The following is a 20,310-nucleotide window of genomic DNA, read 5'->3' as shown; positions in this document are numbered from 1 at the left end:
GTCTTCTTGTAAATATAATACTAATTTAGTGATTCATAAACTTTAATTGCGAATAATTTAAAAATTATTATACCCTCGACATTTTTGTATTTTTTTTCTTGCAGTATTCCAAAGTATTCGTTTTTAATTACGATTTTGTATATATACACACATATATATATATATATATACATATATGTACTATACTATACTATATATACTATATATACTATATATATATATATGTACTAAGGAAATAGTGCTTATATACATATATCTTCCTCTTTCGTAGAATTTTGATAAATCGCTTACTTAGCTTAAACTTCATTATAAGATCTCTAACCCTTCTTTTAAAGAAGAAGAAGAAGAAGAAGAAGAAGAAGAAGCTAAATATGTCACGATTGTCTTCAATAGTGATAAACTATAACGTTCGCGCAGTATATTAGTGCACAGTACAGTACATTAGTGCTACATAAAACGTACACATTGACATTCGCTGCTTAGAAAGCTAAAACGCGTATCGAGATATCGTCAATTATCACCTTAATCTAATTCTTTTTAGAATCTCAATTATTTTTATCGACTTACTCGTTGATTATGGACTAGCGATAACGCGCGACTCGGTGACGAGGTAGAACATGACTTGCGCTATAAAATTCGTAATGAAGGAAAATCACGCGTGGCTCGTGAAATTATATGTACACGCTAGTCGTAACGGGCCGTTGACACTCAGCCAGGCCAGTCACGCAAAACGCTCCGTCGGATTTCAACATTAGATGCCAGGCTGGCAAGCTTCACCTACCTCGGCTGAATTTATGCTCTCCGTTGGAGTTGCACGAAATCTACGATAACGTTGATGCAAGCAATCGTGACTTTTAATCGAGGCACAATTTGGAGGAAATAATTGAAATTTTTCTGTCATAATGTCATATTTTTTCACTAAACATGATTTGTTCACATATATTAAACTTAGAATTTTCTAAATTTATTAAAAGAATTATGATCTCCTTTTTTTCTTCTCGATTTAAGTTTATTTTTTTGAATTTCAAAAATGCTAAATACAATTAAATTGTTTAAACAGCTCGACTAATTTATTACGAGAGAAAATATTTCATAATTCATCAAGATAATTAACACTAAAATTACAAAAGCAATCAAAATAAACGTAGTTTATAAGTTTTTATTAAAATTATAACAGTGCGTTTTTTGTTTGACCTTCATTGCAATATGTAAATAGGTTAATTTATTTTCCCTCATTTTTAAAAGAGATATAAATATAATATATTATGAATAATATAAATGGATATATATTACTCGTTGTTGGTTCTAATATCAATAACGGTAAGTTCCGTATAAATGCGTAACAGAGTGATAGTCTCCGAATAAATTTTTACGCAATACAGGAAATAAAACTGATTAAATTACGAGTTGCACGCAAGTTACAAGTGAATAACGAAGATATATGTAACGCTCCTGTAAACACTTAGACCGGATCTGCGAGTGTGAAAATAGCTTCGTGAAAATAACTTTCCCCTTCGAAAGTTTTAAGACGGTCAGCTGAGCGCCATGGAATCCGTTCGCGATCACATTAAGATGTATAGCAACAATAATAATGAACTATATATCAACTCAATATAATTCTCTACATATTATACAAATATATAGTCGAAATATATTACGTGATTGTGTACAATATATTCATAATTGTTAGAGATACCAGAAAAAAATTATTTCTATTATATTCTAATTTCTTTTTTACAATTTCTTAAATTCACGTATCTTATCTTTTTATATTTAAACGTTACTAATGTTTTCTAATTTTATATTTAAAATTCTTCGCGCAGAAACATAATATGTAAACATAATATTATAAATATGATAATATATTGAAAAGAGTATAATATTAAAATCTCAAAAATCTCTTTAAAAAAATCATACTAGAAATTGAAGAATTCTGTTGTTTATATAATACAATAATATTTTATATCATTATAATAATATTTTATATCGTTAGTTATTGACAATAATAATGCTGTGATAAAGACAGTATTATAACTTAAGCAGATCAAACAATTGTACATACATCTGTTTCTTACTGTCAAGCGACTTCATTACCGTCACAACATTGTGGATCGCTAATGCTTCGTGACGAAGTCAAGACGATCAGCTGAGCAGAAAATGCCGCAGCATTGATAATGAACCAAGTGTCTAGGCACGTGCCTCTTCTCGCGTGGAGATGAATCGATGCTTCGAGAAGTAATAACATCGTGTTCCACGTTTCGCGCGGCGCCGCAAGCGTATCCATTCGCCTCGTCTTTCCATTGATGATACCGAGAGTGAACTCGAATACGCCTCCATCCGACCTAATAAAAGCGAGTGAATGCAATTTCTTCTTGAAAAACTGACTCCGATATCGATATAAATCTTGAAACGGAATAAGTAAGTATTCACTTGAATACTGCGGCTGCTACGCGTCGCCATTTATTGCTATGAAATTTTATGATAATTTCACAGAAATTTGAAAGCCGGCTGTATCGCGAAAGTCGCCGATATATTTCCGCGGAATTGAAATCTCTCTAATGGACTACTTTTATCGATTTTATGCGATACTTACACTGCTGAGGATGCAATTAATGCAATTAGTACCGGCATTTGCGTGATCATGTCCTCTCACTATTGTTCAAGAATTACTCAATTTGAAATCGTTTTTTTAGAATCGATCCCGATGTATCAAATATTTATATCCACATTATGATTAAGCAGTGCAGAATTACATGAGCATGAATTGATAATTGACTTTGCCTTCATTATTACAAATTCGATAAGCTGATGAATACAAGCAGACACGCCGAATCGATGACTATATCGATTATGCTAAGTATTCTTCCGTCCATAATATACAACGAGCGAAAGCGTATCGTCATCTTTCAGGCTTCACATAGATCGCGCGCGGATGCTTCGCAACTAACTTAAGAAATAGGAACATCAATTACCCCGTGACTCTCCCGAATTAATATACATCATTCTCGCGCGGCACCTGAATGTGATATTAGCCACTCCATCGCGGCCTCTCCGTCACTTTCTTCTTCTCACTGGTGCTCATCGTCCTTAAGATCCACCAAGACCGTTTCTACTGATATTTCTATCTGCGTTTGCTGCGCGATAAAACCAGTAATATCGTGGATTATTAAATATTGTTTCGTTTATTTCACACCTGAGTAAAGATTTTATTGGAAAATCTCAAGATTTCACTGAGAAAAGTTTCTGATTGAAAATGGATGAACCAGAAGATTCTGATTATATCAATCAGTATTCTGATTATCTCAACTAGAATTATAATAGATTCAATCAGAAAATTCTTAATTTTCTATATATATTAATTTTGTACATTTTCAAGCAGAATTCTTGTTAATCAATCAGATCTCTTTTTCCAGTGCTTATTTATTTTGTTTATTCTAATGCAAATAAACAGAAACAGGATGTTAAAAATAAAAATAAATGGAACGTAACAAGCGTAATTTATAAGAAATAAATCAATACAATTCGTAGAAAAAGTAGCTTTGCAACTGTAAGATTTTTTTAATATGATCGGTTCTTGCTTTTAGTTTCTCACTGGAGCTAAAGTATAATCAATCATATTAAAGATTCTTGTAATAGTTGTAAAGCTACTTTTTCTGCAATTAATATTTATTAATGGCTAGATACCTAGAAAAAGAATTTTTTACCGAGAATTTTTTATTCGAGTTCGAATGCCGGCTGAAGTAATATTATTTACAATAAATTATTTATAGTTCTAAAAGATGCTTATTAACATCGAATGCTTGTTTATATCTTTTTTTCAAAATGCTTATCAGCATCAATGTTATTAAATTGCTCATTAATTTAATTTGTGATATTACTATCCCATTTTGGCTTATGACTGCGTTTTAAGACTGAAAATGATTTCGGCGTATTGTAATTTTACACAGCGACATGTAAATATATATACATGTAAATTAATACCAAAAATATTATTTGAGCACTAAAATAGTGCTCTAGTTTTGTTCTAATGTCATTAAAGCATTATTCAATTATAATTTTTTTTATTTTTTCTAAATAAAATTCTTCTAAATTATAAAAGCTCGTATTATCATAAGTTTAAAATAATCACTGATTACACTCTATTTATTGTCTATTATAATTCATACTATTTTATTAATTATTGATCTAATTATATTCTCAAAGAATATTTCCTTAGAATACATTTCTTTAAAAAGTGGAATTGAATCTCATTTTACGAATGCGAAGTTTTTTAATGAAATGATAAGAAAAATATTCTTTATTTTTTCTAGATAATTTGTTTTAAATAAAAGCCTCGTACTATCATAATTATTTATAGATGTCGAAAAAAAGAAGCATATTGTATACTAATCTCAGGATCTCTTTTAGTGACTGCATTATATTTTTATTAATGTTAAAATTAAAATACGCAATATAATTACATGCAAATATTAGACCAAAGCAAAAAAAGAGTTTAAATAAAAAAAAGAACTTCCATAAAATGTATTCAGTAGAACATCAATCTCGAATGTATTCACCCACGTGTACAAATTTTTCTCACGACCCTGCACGATCTGGTCTATCGTTCGATCTAAACTTTCGTATGCCAATCCGCCATGCTCGCTCGCATAATGCATGTTATTTGCACGCACTTCGTTGTAATTAAGCAGTGTAAAATTGCTGTGAGTACGAAGTGATAATGACTTTGGATCCAGAGCATTATAAAATTAAATAAATTATCAATGAAAGAAAAACAACACTCACACACTAATATCACGGTTAGAATCAGTCTACCTATAAATCTAACTTTCAACAATTCAATTGTAAAGAAATTGCTTGACGAACTTCACATGATCAATTGTTGTTATAAACATACGATCATGAGCTGAGAGATTCAATTGACAGAGATGTATGCGAAAGTATAACATAAGATACGGAAGAAACCCTGCTACGTGCCACAACGCAGAATCGTTTTAAAATAATAATTAATACGCTAGCTCGCTGCTCATTTGTGCAGTGAATATCCCGAGGGGATATTCCATTATCCTATATGAACTACCTTTCCATCATCATATCTCGATAGACGCTGACAATCTAATTTGACATGAGGCACAATGTGGCGAAGCGTTGTTTCAGGCGCGCGTACACAGAATCAGTTCTCACGACCCTATCCGATCTGATTCTTGTATCCCTTTCGGAGCTCACGTCGAATGTCCACGCACATTTAGCACATTTTCAATGTGCACGCAATTACAAAAGATTTTGCAATCGCAGTGGAGCGCGTGCTTGTTTGGCAATGGCCATGTCATCGGTCCTCCCTAGACACAGAACCTAATTCGCGAGTGTCGCGGTGTCAAAGAGGACGTAGCTGTTATCCGACGACGACCGGGCCCCCACTATAGGCAAAAGCCTTCGTGTAGGTTATAAAGGACCGAGCACGGTACTATACGGCTGCACTCTCTCAGTGAAACTCTCGGAGGATCGTTCCCCAACAAGTAGTAGTACCTCCCCTCCTTGTCAGCAACGCGTGCACCATGAGGATTATATTACTGGTATGTGTCAAATTATTCGGTTATTTTGTTGTAAGCGCGTGATTTCCATCGGCCGTGTTCTCTTTCCGCGGTTAATCGATTCCTTATGTTCACCTTTCGGAAACACCTTTCGGAAATTTTAACGTGTTATAATTCTGATGTTTATTTCTTTCTAATATCCGCATTTCATATAACGCGCGTAATGCACTATATTTGTGAAAAATTGATATAAAGGAAAACTTAATAATGTGTTTGACGAAAATAATAACGTTTCAAATATTCCGTGTATATATTAATGCATCGATATTACAGCGGTACATATTGCAAAAAAGTTTTCGAAACTAATAAGTACATAAATCAAAAAAAGATATATAAAAGATTTTTTCTGTTCTTTTTTAAACTTTATTTAATGTATTCTGTGGAGAGAGATATGTTACATGCAACAATACAAACTACAATATGATAATATAATTAATTTTTTTACATTCTTGAAATTGCTTAGATCTTTTTTATATTATACATTATTTTACATTATATTATATAGATGTATTGAGTAGATTTATTATTTAAATTTTTTTGTCACAAAATTGACTTATAAGTACTAATTACTATTGATAATTATATTTGTATCATTGACAATAAGATTGTTTAAAATTAGTATAAATATTTTTTTTATATATTCATTATTTTATCGTTGTATCGTGAACATTTAAATTATATAAGAAACATTTATATGTTTTACACTAAAATATTAATTAAAATATTAAATATTAAAAATATTAATCGTGGTGTTTAAAAACTGATTATTGTTATGTGACCTATATCAAATTAACTGTCATTAACGCAGGAAAGTCAGAATCTCGATAAGATCTATGCAGTTCATTATTGCAATTTACGTGCGCGCGTGTGAAAACATTTATAATTCATATAGACGGCACATGATTAACAACGGAAAGTGAATTGTGTTCGCCCACTTGGTGTTCCATGCATGGCCACGAGAATTTTCGCTAGAAAAATCCTTTTTTTATCATTCATTCGTGCGAAAGACCTGTCAGACCCGAAGAAGCTGTTGAACTCTAAAATTGCAACAGTTTTCCCGCGAACAGTTGTGAATTAATTGTATTCCGCAAGAAGTTGTTGACATCCGTTACCTTAATGAACCCACACTCGGATGGTTGGGCAATGTAATCTTTTGTTGAATGGGAAGTAAACTCGCGTCTCAAAATTCACGGGTCTGCGTTCTAAAACTTTACCTGAATGTATATATCACGCAAAAAAATATTTTGTTGCTCCAGCTAGAATTACAGCTTTTTTTGTATCCGATAGAAAATTATGTATCATGCAGACAGAATTTATAACACAAATGTAAATTCTCTGTCATTTATATGATTAGATGCAATAGATATCCAATATCGCAGTAATTGCTAGAAATTGATCTATTTTAGCTATTTTTCATACTTAGATAATTTTCATTATAACTGCAAGATCACTTTTTTGAGTGTAGTATCATTTTATTTTTGTTTATTGAAATTCGGTGATCAATAAAGATAAAGATAAAAATGATGACGTAGATGCATCCAGGTGAAATTTTTAAAAGCTACCTTATAAATATGATTACGTTGATTACGGCCGATTTCGTTAGCCTGATATTTTTTGCGTCGACTTGCACTTTTCAAATATGCTCATTACGTGCCTTATTGATTAATAGTGAAAGTTCTATTCATATTCTGGTTATAGCTGTCGGCATTGTTATATGCTGCTGGTCCACGGTTCACCTTTCTTGACCCGTGTCGCTTAAGATCGATAGACACAATGTTTCTTCTTTTATCCGTAAAGTTTTCGCATGACCAATAACTTGAGTCAGCATTATTGAAACTAAATTTGTCTTGAAACTAAATAGTTACATTCATGCACTTATTCAAAAGCGCATAATAATCAATTACCACGTGTGTTCTTACACTCATAAACAACAGACCTGGCAAGCTGTTGTGGGAATATTTAATAATCGCCGATTTCACCCGTGCACTTGCAGCACAAGTATAACTCGCAAATCGTGCGAAGAAATACACAAGGATCCTGTATACGGATATTAATGTCGATTTCTCCGATTCCTTTTCTCGCGGCTTGGCATAAGGCGACAATTAAACACTTATTAATAATTCACGAGCGTTTCTATATCATGATTGTTTCCTTATTATCTCTCACTTTTCATAGCTCGATCTCTCAGACGGGTTCATTCTACAAGAGTTTAATAATAGCTTTATTAAGGTACAGACAAAAAGAAAAATACAGATCAATATGTCTAGAAATACAAAAGTACAAACAAACGATCCTTCGAAAAGGTGAAACATCAGCAATACTGCTTTTCTTAAATTCTGAAACTCTCTTAATGAAATACAATTTAATACAATTTGATACATGAGAAATGGAAGAAAATCCATGAAGAATCTTGAGGAATGACATTAAAATTTTTGAAGAAATAAGAAGACGAAAGAAGAAAAGCAGAGTTAAAACTCTAGCACACAAAAATCTTAAGCAGTAAAACATAAACAGTAAGAAAATCAAGATGTTGGATTTGCTACTATTTACGTTATAGCCTTACGGTCTCTACTGTAATTGGCCAATTTACTTACTACTTAGGTTTTATTACTCAAGTTTTTTGTGCGCTATGGTCCTTAATCGCATGAAACGCAGATGATCTCGCACGCACATCGCAGATTGCTGAAGTGGAAGCGGAATAATTCCGGATGCGTGTATGTACGAAATGCCTCGAGTCCGATAGTAAGAAATCACAGCGCAATTGGCACAATCTGCGACCTGGAGAACTGCCTGGGGTAGTCCGATTATTGGCACTTTCACCGATTACACAAATATGGGACGTCTGTTTTCGCGAAACTTTTCGCAGCGATACGTTGCACGATATTTTCATCGTCGACATAGGCTAATCAAGATTCCTCCGGTGGCAGTACGTCATTGATACCAAAAGCAGAAAGCGCGTGTATGCACAACAGCATTTTTCTTTTCGTCAGCTGAATCAACAGCACTTCTCCCAGTTTTCGATACTGGCAATCGCGAGAAACCGCGATGGAAACATCAGTTTCCAATGACGCAGCTGGTCTGTCACAAAGATCGAACGCCAAATCAAGCGACACTTTTTCTTCGCTCGATTGAAATCGTTCAAGCACGAATGATGGCGATATACAAAATACAAGTGTCACTTGCAATAAAGAAAAACAAATGAAAAAAAATGACTTATCGCGACTGACATGATCATTTTCGACGGCGATCGTCGAGAAACCCGATTTGCCGGAGCCGTCAGAGATACGATGACGACGAAGGAGAAACCTCGGTAACTCCGAATTGCGAAAGCGAGGCTAATATATATAATAGGAGCAAATCTCTCGCCCGCTTTCAGCAGCGATTCTTCGGCGATAAATGATCCTCGGGATGCGGAGACTTCATTCTCTCATTCGCCGCGGGTCCTTCCTTCGTTACGCGTCTCAAAGATGTTGACACGCGGTCGATACTAAGCCATTGTTGCAGAGAGCACATCACGGTTTATGGCCTCCTTTTTACTGCCATTGCGCAACAGGAAATCGATTACCGCATGCTCAATTATATCGGCTCATCGAACACGTCAATTTATGAACGCGCACTTTCGATGAAAAATCGGATGCAATCTCAGTAAATTCATTTTTTGTTGTTACAAACACGGAATACAGCCTGAGACATAATTGAAAGGTACAAGTAATACGAACAGGGAATAACAGATTTCAATCTATCTGTATTCTAGTATACACGGTTTCTAATAAATTGAAATCTGTTCCCTGTTTCTATAACGTTCAATTATTCACAGGCTTTACTTTAGTGCTTTAGTGCGATTTAATGCGCTTTAAAAAAAAAAATTTTCTAAAATGTAAGATTTCAATGCTGTAACTGCTCAGCTAATTAGCATTCCGAAGCGGATTTTCCCGTTTTTATCGCTTGGCCACGGCGTGGCGGCAGTCTTGTAGTCTCATTAGGCAGCCGGTTCAGAAGAAAATGTGAGAGCAAGAAATATATCGCAACACATGAGAGGCTGGTAAATCCATAAATTAAGGGCATGCCGATCTTTCGAGTGATTTGGAACGCTCCTTTCGAAACTGCGCCGTTCAGTGTTATAATTATGCCCGGTATTGTGGATGCACAGGCGGGCAAATGCATTAAGTTTGCCGCATAAGGTAGGCGGGGTGGTTTAGAAATATCGGGTAGATCGTTGCGCACACATCCCGCGTAGCGACGAAGCTGGATTCGCGATGGCGTCTTGCGATATACCTAGAGATGAAACCCTCAATTACGGTAATGAGATTAATTCGACGTTAATCTTCCGCATTCGAGAGGAAATTCGAGTGGGTGTCATTTTTCTCGCAACTTTCCATATTCGACATCACTCATTTATTACAACAATGACAAAAAAACTAAGATTTTTTTTAGAAAATGAGTTTGAATATCTTGAAATTTTATTAAAATTTTATGATATTAATTTTAAAATGTAATTTTGGTATAATAACTGATTGTACAGGAATGAAAATGTTCTTTTATGATTTTAAAATACCTTCCTTCTTTTTTGTGTTCCTTTTTTTACTATAAGTAATTCCAAAATGGTAATGTTTGAGCCATGTCACAAAAAATGTAACAAAAAATAAGCATCAAATATGCTTGTGACTTTAATTAAGTCCTTTAAATATTTTATTTAATTAATTTCAATTAAATTATTAAAATATTTATATTGAATAATCAATTACTCTATTAAAATATTACTTATATTATCACAAAGATAAAAAAAATAGAATATTTTAATAGAGTCCAGCAGGAATTAATTAAAGAATAAGGAAAAATTAATTTATTCAGTAATTAAGATTTCGATTCCACAAAAATCCCTTAAAAATCCCTCTTTATATAATTCCAGAATCAACGTTTCAACATGTTTATTAACGAAAATCAATTACAAATTGATGCTAGAATTTGTGTCATGAAATGAAAATACGATGGGATATTGATGCGCGCCAAATTGCGCGCTTATTAATTTGCTTTCAACTTTCCCGCAATCTGAAAAAGTATGCAGCCGAATGACATTCTAATGATAAAGAAAAACGAAAGTTAGAGACTAGCGAGTGCGCTAGTCTTTAAGGCTGGCTAGTCGTAAATACAAAACTCGGCTTGGTTTCGTTGGCCGGACGGAAGAAAGTGAGAGCGAATGCTACGCAAATGGATCACCGGTGTGGTCAGCGCAGTTTTCAGAAGACAAGGGCACTCCGTGCGCCATACCAATGTATGCGCCCGATGCCCATACGAAATGAATCACGTTCGCTCTCGCCGCGCGCGAAACCACCCGCAAGTATACTCGAGCCTCTTTCCGAGCACTGCCTTTGTTAACGCCAAGCTCGCGCATGTACGCCACGTCGCACTTTCAAATATTTGTTTCGACCTTACGTGAGAACAGTCGCGGGCGCGTTCGTTTATAGTCGGGGCGCAAATCAGCTATAAACTCGTTCATTCTTTCGCTCGTTCGTTCTCACTTCCGGTGAGTATCGAAACGCCGAGAGAACGAAAGCTGAGACGTTTCGAGGCATCTTCTCTCGCGTCGATCGAAAATTCGCGCGCGCGCGAAAATGCCCTCTAATCGAGAAAGTCGCTTTAGAAAGACGGCGCGGGAAAATAATAGAGCTAGATAATGAAAGCTGTCAGGTTGATTCTTTACGTGGCCGTTCTACATCCTTATGGCATCCTCGTCGGGGCCGCGTTCGACGTAATCGAGACGTCTTACATATGACTTTCGCTTGTTGATAAACGTGGGCGCTACACGGTTGCCCGTAACGCTCATTGTTGCACGCCTGTTATCATTGGCATCTACACACGCGTCGCTGCTGCGCGAGAAGAAATCTGAAGACAGGTGTCGAAAGTAATGGAAAAAATAAGTCTTATTTAAATGTCAGCGTTTCAACAGTGGCGGATTAACATATCTCTCGCCATTCTTTGAGAGATGTCTGAGCAATCTCGTAACTTTCTACCGTCGCAAACACTTCTTTCATTTTTTTTGACGCGATGCAATTTCTCGTAACTCCCAGCGATGTGTACGCTACGAATCTCCTAACAAACTCAAGACCTTGAGATGTTACTCTCCACTCATCTCTTTCCGTGATCTTAATTCTGGATTGCGTTGATTGGGATTATGTCACAATATAATTACAGAGGCAATGGATTATTTGGGTTGCTTTCATCATCCGCCTATCCTTGCCAGTGTTGCTATTCAGCATTATCTGATTCTCGTGACACAGCGGATTTTATATGGTTATTTTATTCATGATTGTTTTTTATCAATTATTCCTATGATGAGTCTGAACCGGCAACGCTTCGATGATTTCCTATGTGAGAAGAAATTCAATCTGCAAGGTTAAGTGGGATTTCCATACACTTTGTGATTATACGCTGTTGGTGGATTCATTTCTTATCTTAATCATAATATTCCTCCTTGAGCATCAGTTGTATAAGCAACCTCAGACTAAAATTGCATCAATGCTTTAATCACATTACAGTTAGAATATTACGGGTATCGCGTTTCTCCTTCGAATTAACTTACTTATCTGAATAAGCATTTGCGTTTCCATTTTTTATAAGTGCCGGAAACAACATTTTACTCTCGGAACTGTTATTTTCCGCATACTATTTATCACATACTGATAAATAAAACAAAGATTCATAGACGTTCTCATGGCAGTTTGTATAATATATTCGTTACGTCACCATCTTCATTCGGGAACAGAATTGATATCTGTGTAAATAGTGTTCCGAAAGTATCCTTCCTGGTGCAATTAATCATGTCAGGCTTGAGATAAAGCGGATCCGATACGCTCGTCAGTCGTTTACTAATTACCGATAATAAACGCTGAGTTCATCAAAAACGAATTCACGATCGCGACGCAGCTTCCATTGCACCACTTCCGGAAATCTGAATGTGGAAAGTTGCGGGCGATTTATTCTAACTACTTCCTAGCGTGAAACATGAGAGAAACGTTCACCAGATCGGTTGTCAGCGACCGATCTACATATATTAACGTATAAGGATATATGTGCAGAAGGGTGCGTACGTGTCTATGTGTATATGTATATGTGTCATAAAATCGAGAACGTGGCTGTTGAGAATCGCAACCGGTCGTCGCGCAAGTCTTATTTTTTTTTCTTTCGAAACTAAACGCGTCACCTTCACCGTGAAAGGAACTACTTGTTATCCTGTTCCTTGATGCCGCGTGCGCGCTCTTACGCTCCGTTACGTTTATCTATCTGCTGCACAACAACCGGGACCACTATTACAAGTATTATATATAGTAATATTTCCCACAAGCACTCTCGCTTTCAAGACTTCCTCAGATTTTTTACGTAAAACGGCGTACAAACAGCGCGCGTTACGAGATCACCACTAATCGTAGATCGGTAATTGGCTCTCCTGCTTACATGATTGATCCCACGCGAGGTTCTTCTAAAAACCCACGGCTCGTCGAGTAAAGTGGATATTGCTTATTAATCGTCTCCCGCCATCAAATTGTACTCGGCGTAAAATTGAGCGATTGTGAATCTTGGCGGCAAGTAATTATTTTGTTGTTACATAATACAGTGAAGATTATGTCTTTCATAAAAAATCATGGGACTAATCAGATGAAAAATTTCTTTGAGATAAACTTGGATAATATGACTCTTTACAATACAAAAAGACATACTTTAATTTTTGTTATCTTTAATGTTATATTGGTATCTTTCCCGTGGCGGAATAAATATAGGTAACTAATGTAACACTATTAAGATAACAAAAATTAAAGTAAAGTTTTAAAAGATGTCCATCTTACTCAAGTTTAGCTGTGTATTTTTAAACACAGTATTTTTAAATTAATTAAGAGAAAAAATCCTATTATTTCGATTAAAATGAGTCTTAATATTTAATAAGGAAATTTGCAAATACATTTTTTCAGTTCGCATAAACTGTGCACCGATTTGTTTGCCGGAAAGAAAATGAATTATTTCTTTTATTTGATTTATCAATCTACTTTTTATTTAAATAATATTTTTTAATTTTTATCAACAACAACACTTATAATTAATCATGTGATTGTATCCAATATCCCCTAGCTAAGCATTGCGACTTTTGCCGACCTCAATAACTGAAAACTCAGATTCAAAATAGGAAACATTCTGAACATCAATTGAAGGGGTGGACAGAATAAAAGCACAATTCTACTTAAATTCTTTTTTCGGAGAGCTTTTTAGCTTTTTTATATAATATTGATCATAATAGAGAAGTATTGTAACAGATAACTTCTTAAAGACATTACACAAATTTATTTGATATTGTACAAATTTGTGTATAATAAAAAAGTAATAAGTTATTTTAATTTTTAAATTAAGATTTTGTAATTAGACCTTTGTTCTGCCCATTCTCTCAATTGAAAAAATGAACAATATTTTTACTATTTATTTGGGTGCAATAAAGATTTAACTCTTATCTAAACGCTTCGCGCGTTATAGAAATAATATAGGCGTATGACTCAACCCAATTCGATTGCTTATAACTTTCATAAAAATGTACATATTGCTTACAATGATCATAAAAATGTACATATAAAAGTTTTTTTTAATTAAAATGTCAAATACTAAGAAGCATAACGGTACCAAACTATATACGTACAAAAAAGTTATAAGCAATAGAAAAGCGAGGGAAAAGCATTAGAAAAGAGAGAGATATGTCATAAAAAGATGTTTAAAGGTTAACTATCCACGTAATTATCTACAATCAGCAAATAGGTCATATTGCATACAATCATCTTACTTCTTTTTCTTGTTATTTTGATTGATTTGATTTTAATTAAGTGTTTCATATTTCAAGACAAAAAGGAGATAATTTAGCGTCGCCCGTAAAAACGTTATCCGCGCAAAAATAATCGAAATTAAAGATACGAGTGTACGCGCGAGAAGAAGGACGTATGCTTATTGAGCGCGGCGAACGCGGATTTGCGCGGCGCAACGATTCTTCCTTTCTCCGAACAGTTTCGCGCGCGGGGGCTCACAGGCTCACTTATAGTCAAGGCGTGGTGCGCCATAGTCGATTGCGCCCAACTGGATCGGGCCACAGACCGAATGTGTCCGTGCCTCTCACTGTATGTGACTGGCATGCCACAACGTTGATTACAGAGCCCTACCTCGGCGTCACGATTTTCCACTAACCCGAATCAGATGGAGGAGTCATTAGCCTGTACACTCTTTCAATGGTCCGGACAGTTGCGAGCGCATATACCGTGGCCGACGATAATGACGACGTTGCAAGTCTTCTCGTCGATTTTGTCGAAACTCTGCTGCGCGCAGAAATTCTCCGCACGGGTCCGATAATCGCGAATCGGTTTGTACCACCGATCAAAGACCTTTCCTATTTTCAGGGAGCGCTTAGAAGCGGGTACGCAGCCAATTTCGTTTCCCTCCGATCGTTGGTTAGATAATCGAACAGTTTACCTCGATTCTAATGATCGGGCGAGCGTCTAAAAATTCAGAACCCGGAAGAATCGAAAAGCTTCGAGAGCGACAGTGTCTGGTTTCGTCAATGATGGCGACGGATAGTTACGGATTTCGCGCTACTCGTAAAAATTCTGCGCGTATCGATTTATTCTCTTTGCTCTCTCTCCTCGCTCCACCGATTTAAACGATTGGTTCGTAGAAGGTGACGAAAACACGAAAGTGGGATATAGAACTGTACCTCTGAATAGCTAATCATCTCATTACAAATCTCGCGAACTTTATGTTTGCAATTGAATTTCGCGACTACGAGCTTCGGCTGAGCAATCACTTATGAGAGACCACTTTCGCGTACTTCTTGACCACGTTTGCGACATCGTCCCATTTGTCATGTGTACGCCGAATTGAGTCCGGCGGCTGTTTCGTCAGCACGCAACGCGCTACGTCGTCGTCGTCGTCGGCATTGAAGAAAGGCGTCAACATTTTATCACGGGGTCGACTTGGAAATTAATCGGCGCACACCCAAGAGAGCACACTGCAGCCATACCGTTCGGCTCGAAAGTCCTAGAACGTGCCTTCCCATCCCAAGGACGGATCGTGTGCCAATCGTCGAATATTACCAATCACCTGGTCTTCGCGAAGTCGAGTGAATCGATCTTATCGGCGCTCGACTGGCGCGAAGCCATTTCAAGGAGCGAATATTATCATGCGGAATCTAACGATTACTTCGTATATCCGTGTCCGAACATAAATTCTCTTCATTATTCTCTAAACGGTGCTGATAGTAAAAACAAAGATCGTTTTACGACGACGATAAAAATTAAAAGACAAGATACTGATTATGTACGCATTATTAACAGCATTAATTGAAGCGATTGAAGATACGAATCTAAAAGCCTGAGAAAGTAAAAGGCTCATTAATTCTCCACGCATCATTATATAAAAACGTTAAACCTGCGTTCCTGACACTTTCGATTGACTCAACGCAATCGAAGAATAATAGACTTTTTTTTTCTTCGCGTGTCTATCTTTTATATTATTGTAGTCAGCAAGAGATACACGGCGTTTCCTGTGGGTCGTCACTAGGTGTGGTTACCGCCGCCTGTCTTTTGTGCGCGCGCGCGTTTTGCTCTCGACTTGGTTCAAGGAGATCCAGAAGCGGCTGGCATGGCGGCGCGGCCGACAACGACAGCGAAACATGCGCGTCGAGTTACATTACGACGCTCTGAATCTGAATCTCTTTCTCTCTCACGGTAGGCACGCCGACTACGCTCCTGCCTCGCCCGTATTCGGGTCAGCCGAGTAGTAGAAATTACGTAACACGTGTGCGCCGGGGCGGTTCCCACCGAGAGCCGCCTTACCGGAAGTCGAGACCACATTTTGTCAGAGGACTCACGGTCAGCCTCGCGAAAAAAACGCGTGAGCGTTTCGTATCCCATAAGCGGTAGAATTCCGAACTGGGAAATATTGAAAGGCTGTTTAAATAATGACTCACAACCCAGATAACAAGCTGATTGAACATTTGTCCATTTTTCTAATATTGTTAAAATGATGACGAACGACTTTGCTACTTAGAAATAGAATAATTTTGGAAATAGAAATACAAGGAAAAAATTCTTCCTTACAAAAATCTTGTATATAATACGTATCTCTCTTTTAACTAATTTATAAAATATTAACATCTCTCTTTTCGTCAACTCCCAACTTCATTAAGTGTACGTATTTTTGTAATCTTTGCTAGTACAGCATTGATTATTAATGCAATAGCAATCGAGTACATTGTAAATCTGGATCATTAATAATCTGGTCGATCAGATTTAATTCATAAGATCTGATAACCGACTAGTAATTCATAAAAGAATTTGAAGCATTCGCGACAACAAAATTCATTATAAATGGAATTTACCGCAACAGACATAGTCGTGGAATCAGAGCAAATATAGATGTAATCTAGCAAGCTCTAACCTTTTACGACGTAGCGGCCATATACTCGTGCTCTCGTTTAACAGCCGCGAAGCCGAGCATTCGGTCGCATTCGAGTGAGCGATAAGGAATTTTACGCGCATACGAACTCACTGATCCGCGAAACTCGCTCTCTCCTCGCTCCATCTTCTGTTTCCTATTGACTATAAGCGTATCTCCGTAACGCGGATCTGGCTTTGTGCATAGAAACTAGACTAGTCGGCTAAGACCCATATCCATTCCATCTCGACATGGCTCCAACAATTTCGATTACGCTTCTCGCGTATGACACGATAAAACCACGTATCTCCCCCATGCGCCGCAAGTAAAAAATCGTCAGCGTCTGACATGCATTGTATATTTCTACTTAATGCCGCTGATACGTGTTATTAAGTTTCAGTTGTTTCTCGAAGCACATAAATGCCGAGGTCAGATTTCTCAAATTCTTTCCCATTACTTCGTAAGATTATTTCTCTATAAAAAGTCAGGTTAAATGTATTATATCGATTAAATGTAGTAAAATGATATAATTCTGAATACGATATACAATTCCAAACAAAATAAAATTTGAAACCAATTTTCAGAATTCAAGTTTGGTAATCTTAATATTATATGAAGGATATTAAAGAACAAAAAACTAAACTTGAATCTCGAAAGTGAGACGCGAATCTTATTTAATTTAAAATTGTACAATATTCGACTGTATCATCTCACTCTCTCTCTATATGTTTAATATAAAAATATTTCAAAGTGATAAAAAGTAGAAACACTGATCGTGCACATATTACAAATATTGTTTCCTTGAAAAATTTTAGAAAACAAATATTTTACCTACGTATCTAATTTATTCAGATTTTAATAGAATTAAAAAATTTACAGATTGCGATTTCCGAAAAAAATCGAAAATGATCTCACTTCCTGTTTTCACTTCGCCTTTTCTAAAAATTTCGATCTGACAAGAGCACCGACCACTTTCTTCTGTGCGCAACACGCGTAACGTCGTATCAACACGTTAATGATCATATCCCCGCGCACTAATACTCTCGCAATAGCGTGTGTGTTGTCTACCATAGTAAATTCTTCTTCATTGCCAGGTAATCTCGGCGTGTCTGCTCGTCCTAACGGAAGCACGGCGAATGCAGATCCGGCCTCGCGTGACAGGGCCTCAAGTGTACTACGAAGAAGAGGACAATCAGGCCGCCGAGGACGAATTCGACACTGTGGCGGTTTATCAGCCGCGTACTCGCGCGCTTCCTTCGCCACGATCTAAGGATGCGCTGCATGGATCAAAACCACCACCAGTACAGACAATCAGGAATTATAATAAGGTTAATGACGACGGATCCTTCACCTTCGGTTACGAGGCGGCTGACGGTTCCTTCAAGGAGGAGACTCGCGGTACCGACTGCGTCGTGCGCGGCAAATACGGCTACATTGATCCAGACGGCAATAAAAGAGAATTCACTTATGTCTCGGGCAATCCCTGCGATCCAAACGCACCAAAGGAAGAGGAAGAAGAGGAACCTGAAAAGGAGGAAGAGGAGCTCTCTGGACCGGCGAATTATCCCGTGGTCAGGCCAGTACCTCGACCAGTCTCAGTGAGACCCACGTATCATCAACCTACTACTCGTGCACCCACTACGATTTTCCAGACCGAGTATCAGCTCGATGATGATGCTAGCCAAGAATTGACCGAGGATGATCTGAAGCCGCACCTGCGACCATCAGCCTTTAGAAGACCTTCGACCTTAGTGCAAGTCACGCCTTCCACCGCCATTTATGAATCTTCGCCGTCCTCCAATCCATCTCTTTTTAGGCTAGCTTCTACTCCAGCCCAATATCAGACTACTGCAACGCCCGTCCTCCGTAGCCAGCCTACAGTCACTTCGAGCGTTTATCAATCGCTCGAGACCACCACTCGCCGACCAGTGACCCGTCATCCCTCAGTCAGAGCCCAATCAGTTGCAATAACCCCCCGACCCCATGTCGCCCAAGTAGCCGCGCAATATGTCTCCCCTAGTAGCACGGAACGTCCCGACAGTCTGCTCTACGCCCAGACCCATCCCACGATATCACCATTGCGCACTACGACTGCTGCTAATGCGCCCCATCTTGATTTTGCCGCCGAGCTTGAACGTTATGTGAACACAGTCGGCTCGCACGTTTCCGCAGCCCCTGCGAGGTCCCAGACCGCCCAAGCATCGCCCCAACCTACTTCGAGAGTTAAGTTGACCGGTCAGACGTCGGTCACCGCCGCCTCCGCAGCCGCTGAGCCCATCTACCAATCGGAGCTCGTGTATGATCCCGCGACCGGTCAGTACAATACCCAACTTTATCAGACACTACCCCAAACCGTGGGTGACTTTAGCCTCAGTCACAAACTCCAACCGTTCGTAGCCCAGTCCCAGTCCCTCCTCGGTCTGCAGCAGCTGCAGCAGTACCAGCAGGCCCAGCGTCCGGTCTATAAGCAGGCCCAGTCGGCGCCCACCCCAACCATAGCCCAGCCCCAGGAGGTGCTCTACAGGAAGCAGCAGACCCAGCTGTTGCAGCAATCCCAGCAGCTCTACGCGCAACAACAACGTCGTCAACAGCAGCAACAGCAACAGCAGCAACAACCTCACAGGCTCCAGCTGCTGGATTCGCAGAGAGAACCCCAAGCGTTCTATTACGTCGCGCCCTTGAAGGCCTCCGCTGCTCCTACGTCCCTTGCAGTAGGTCAGATCGATCAGTTTCTTCGAGGTAGCCGCGCTAATAACTACTGATGCAATATAAATCGCGATTCTTAAAAGATCTTTCTAGGATCCTCGAATCGTCCCTTGTCGATATTTATCATTTGATATTGCCTTGAGTGTCCCTCGCGAACCGAGAATTTCGCGCTGATTACATCATAACGTCGGCTCATGCGTATACAGAGGGTATTACAATATAAGTACATGCATTATATATAAAGTATAATATCTCATGTGGCGCCGAAGCTGGGATCAAATATATCGCCGAGTGAATGGCACATACGAGCGCTTCGATGCATGCGTTGCACGCGAGAGAATGCGTGTGCGGTATATATTTAATATAATCAGCGCGACACGAGAAAGGCGCACGAACATGATTGCGATAAAAAGAATCGCGATAAAGGCCGTAGATTTTTATTTTAATCGCGCGTTGCAGGAAACGCGGACTTTCTGAGAAACATTCAAAGTTTATTATTTAAACGGATCTTGCGGTCTTCCTGTAATTCTTATTTTGCAGTAATGTGGGATTTTCTGAA

The 20,310-nt window shown here is 37.8% G+C and overlaps 1 protein-coding gene across 1 annotated transcript; it reads left to right on the top strand.

Moving 5' to 3' along the window:
• The first annotated feature begins 18,181 nt into the window (after window positions 1–18,181).
• LOC105621518 (putative mediator of RNA polymerase II transcription subunit 12) lies at window positions 18,182–19,807 on the top strand. Its single transcript, XM_012202989.1, has one exon. The coding sequence runs from the start codon at window positions 18,182–18,184 to the stop codon at window positions 19,805–19,807; it is 1,626 nt and encodes a 541-aa protein (XP_012058379.1).
• The last annotated feature ends 503 nt before the right edge of the window (window positions 19,808–20,310 follow it).

This window comes from Atta cephalotes (genome assembly GCF_000143395.1).
Source record: "Atta cephalotes unplaced genomic scaffold scaffold00034, whole genome shotgun sequence".
Classification (NCBI taxonomy): Eukaryota; Metazoa; Arthropoda; class Insecta; order Hymenoptera; family Formicidae; genus Atta; species Atta cephalotes.
This window is presented reverse-complemented; position numbering and strand designations above follow the sequence as displayed.

Bases quoted from the DNA above. Each gene is read 5' to 3' on its own strand.
- LOC105621518 (XM_012202989.1), top strand. From the start codon at position 18,182: ATGCAGATCCGGCCTCGCGTGACAGGGCCTCAAGTGTACTACGAAGAA.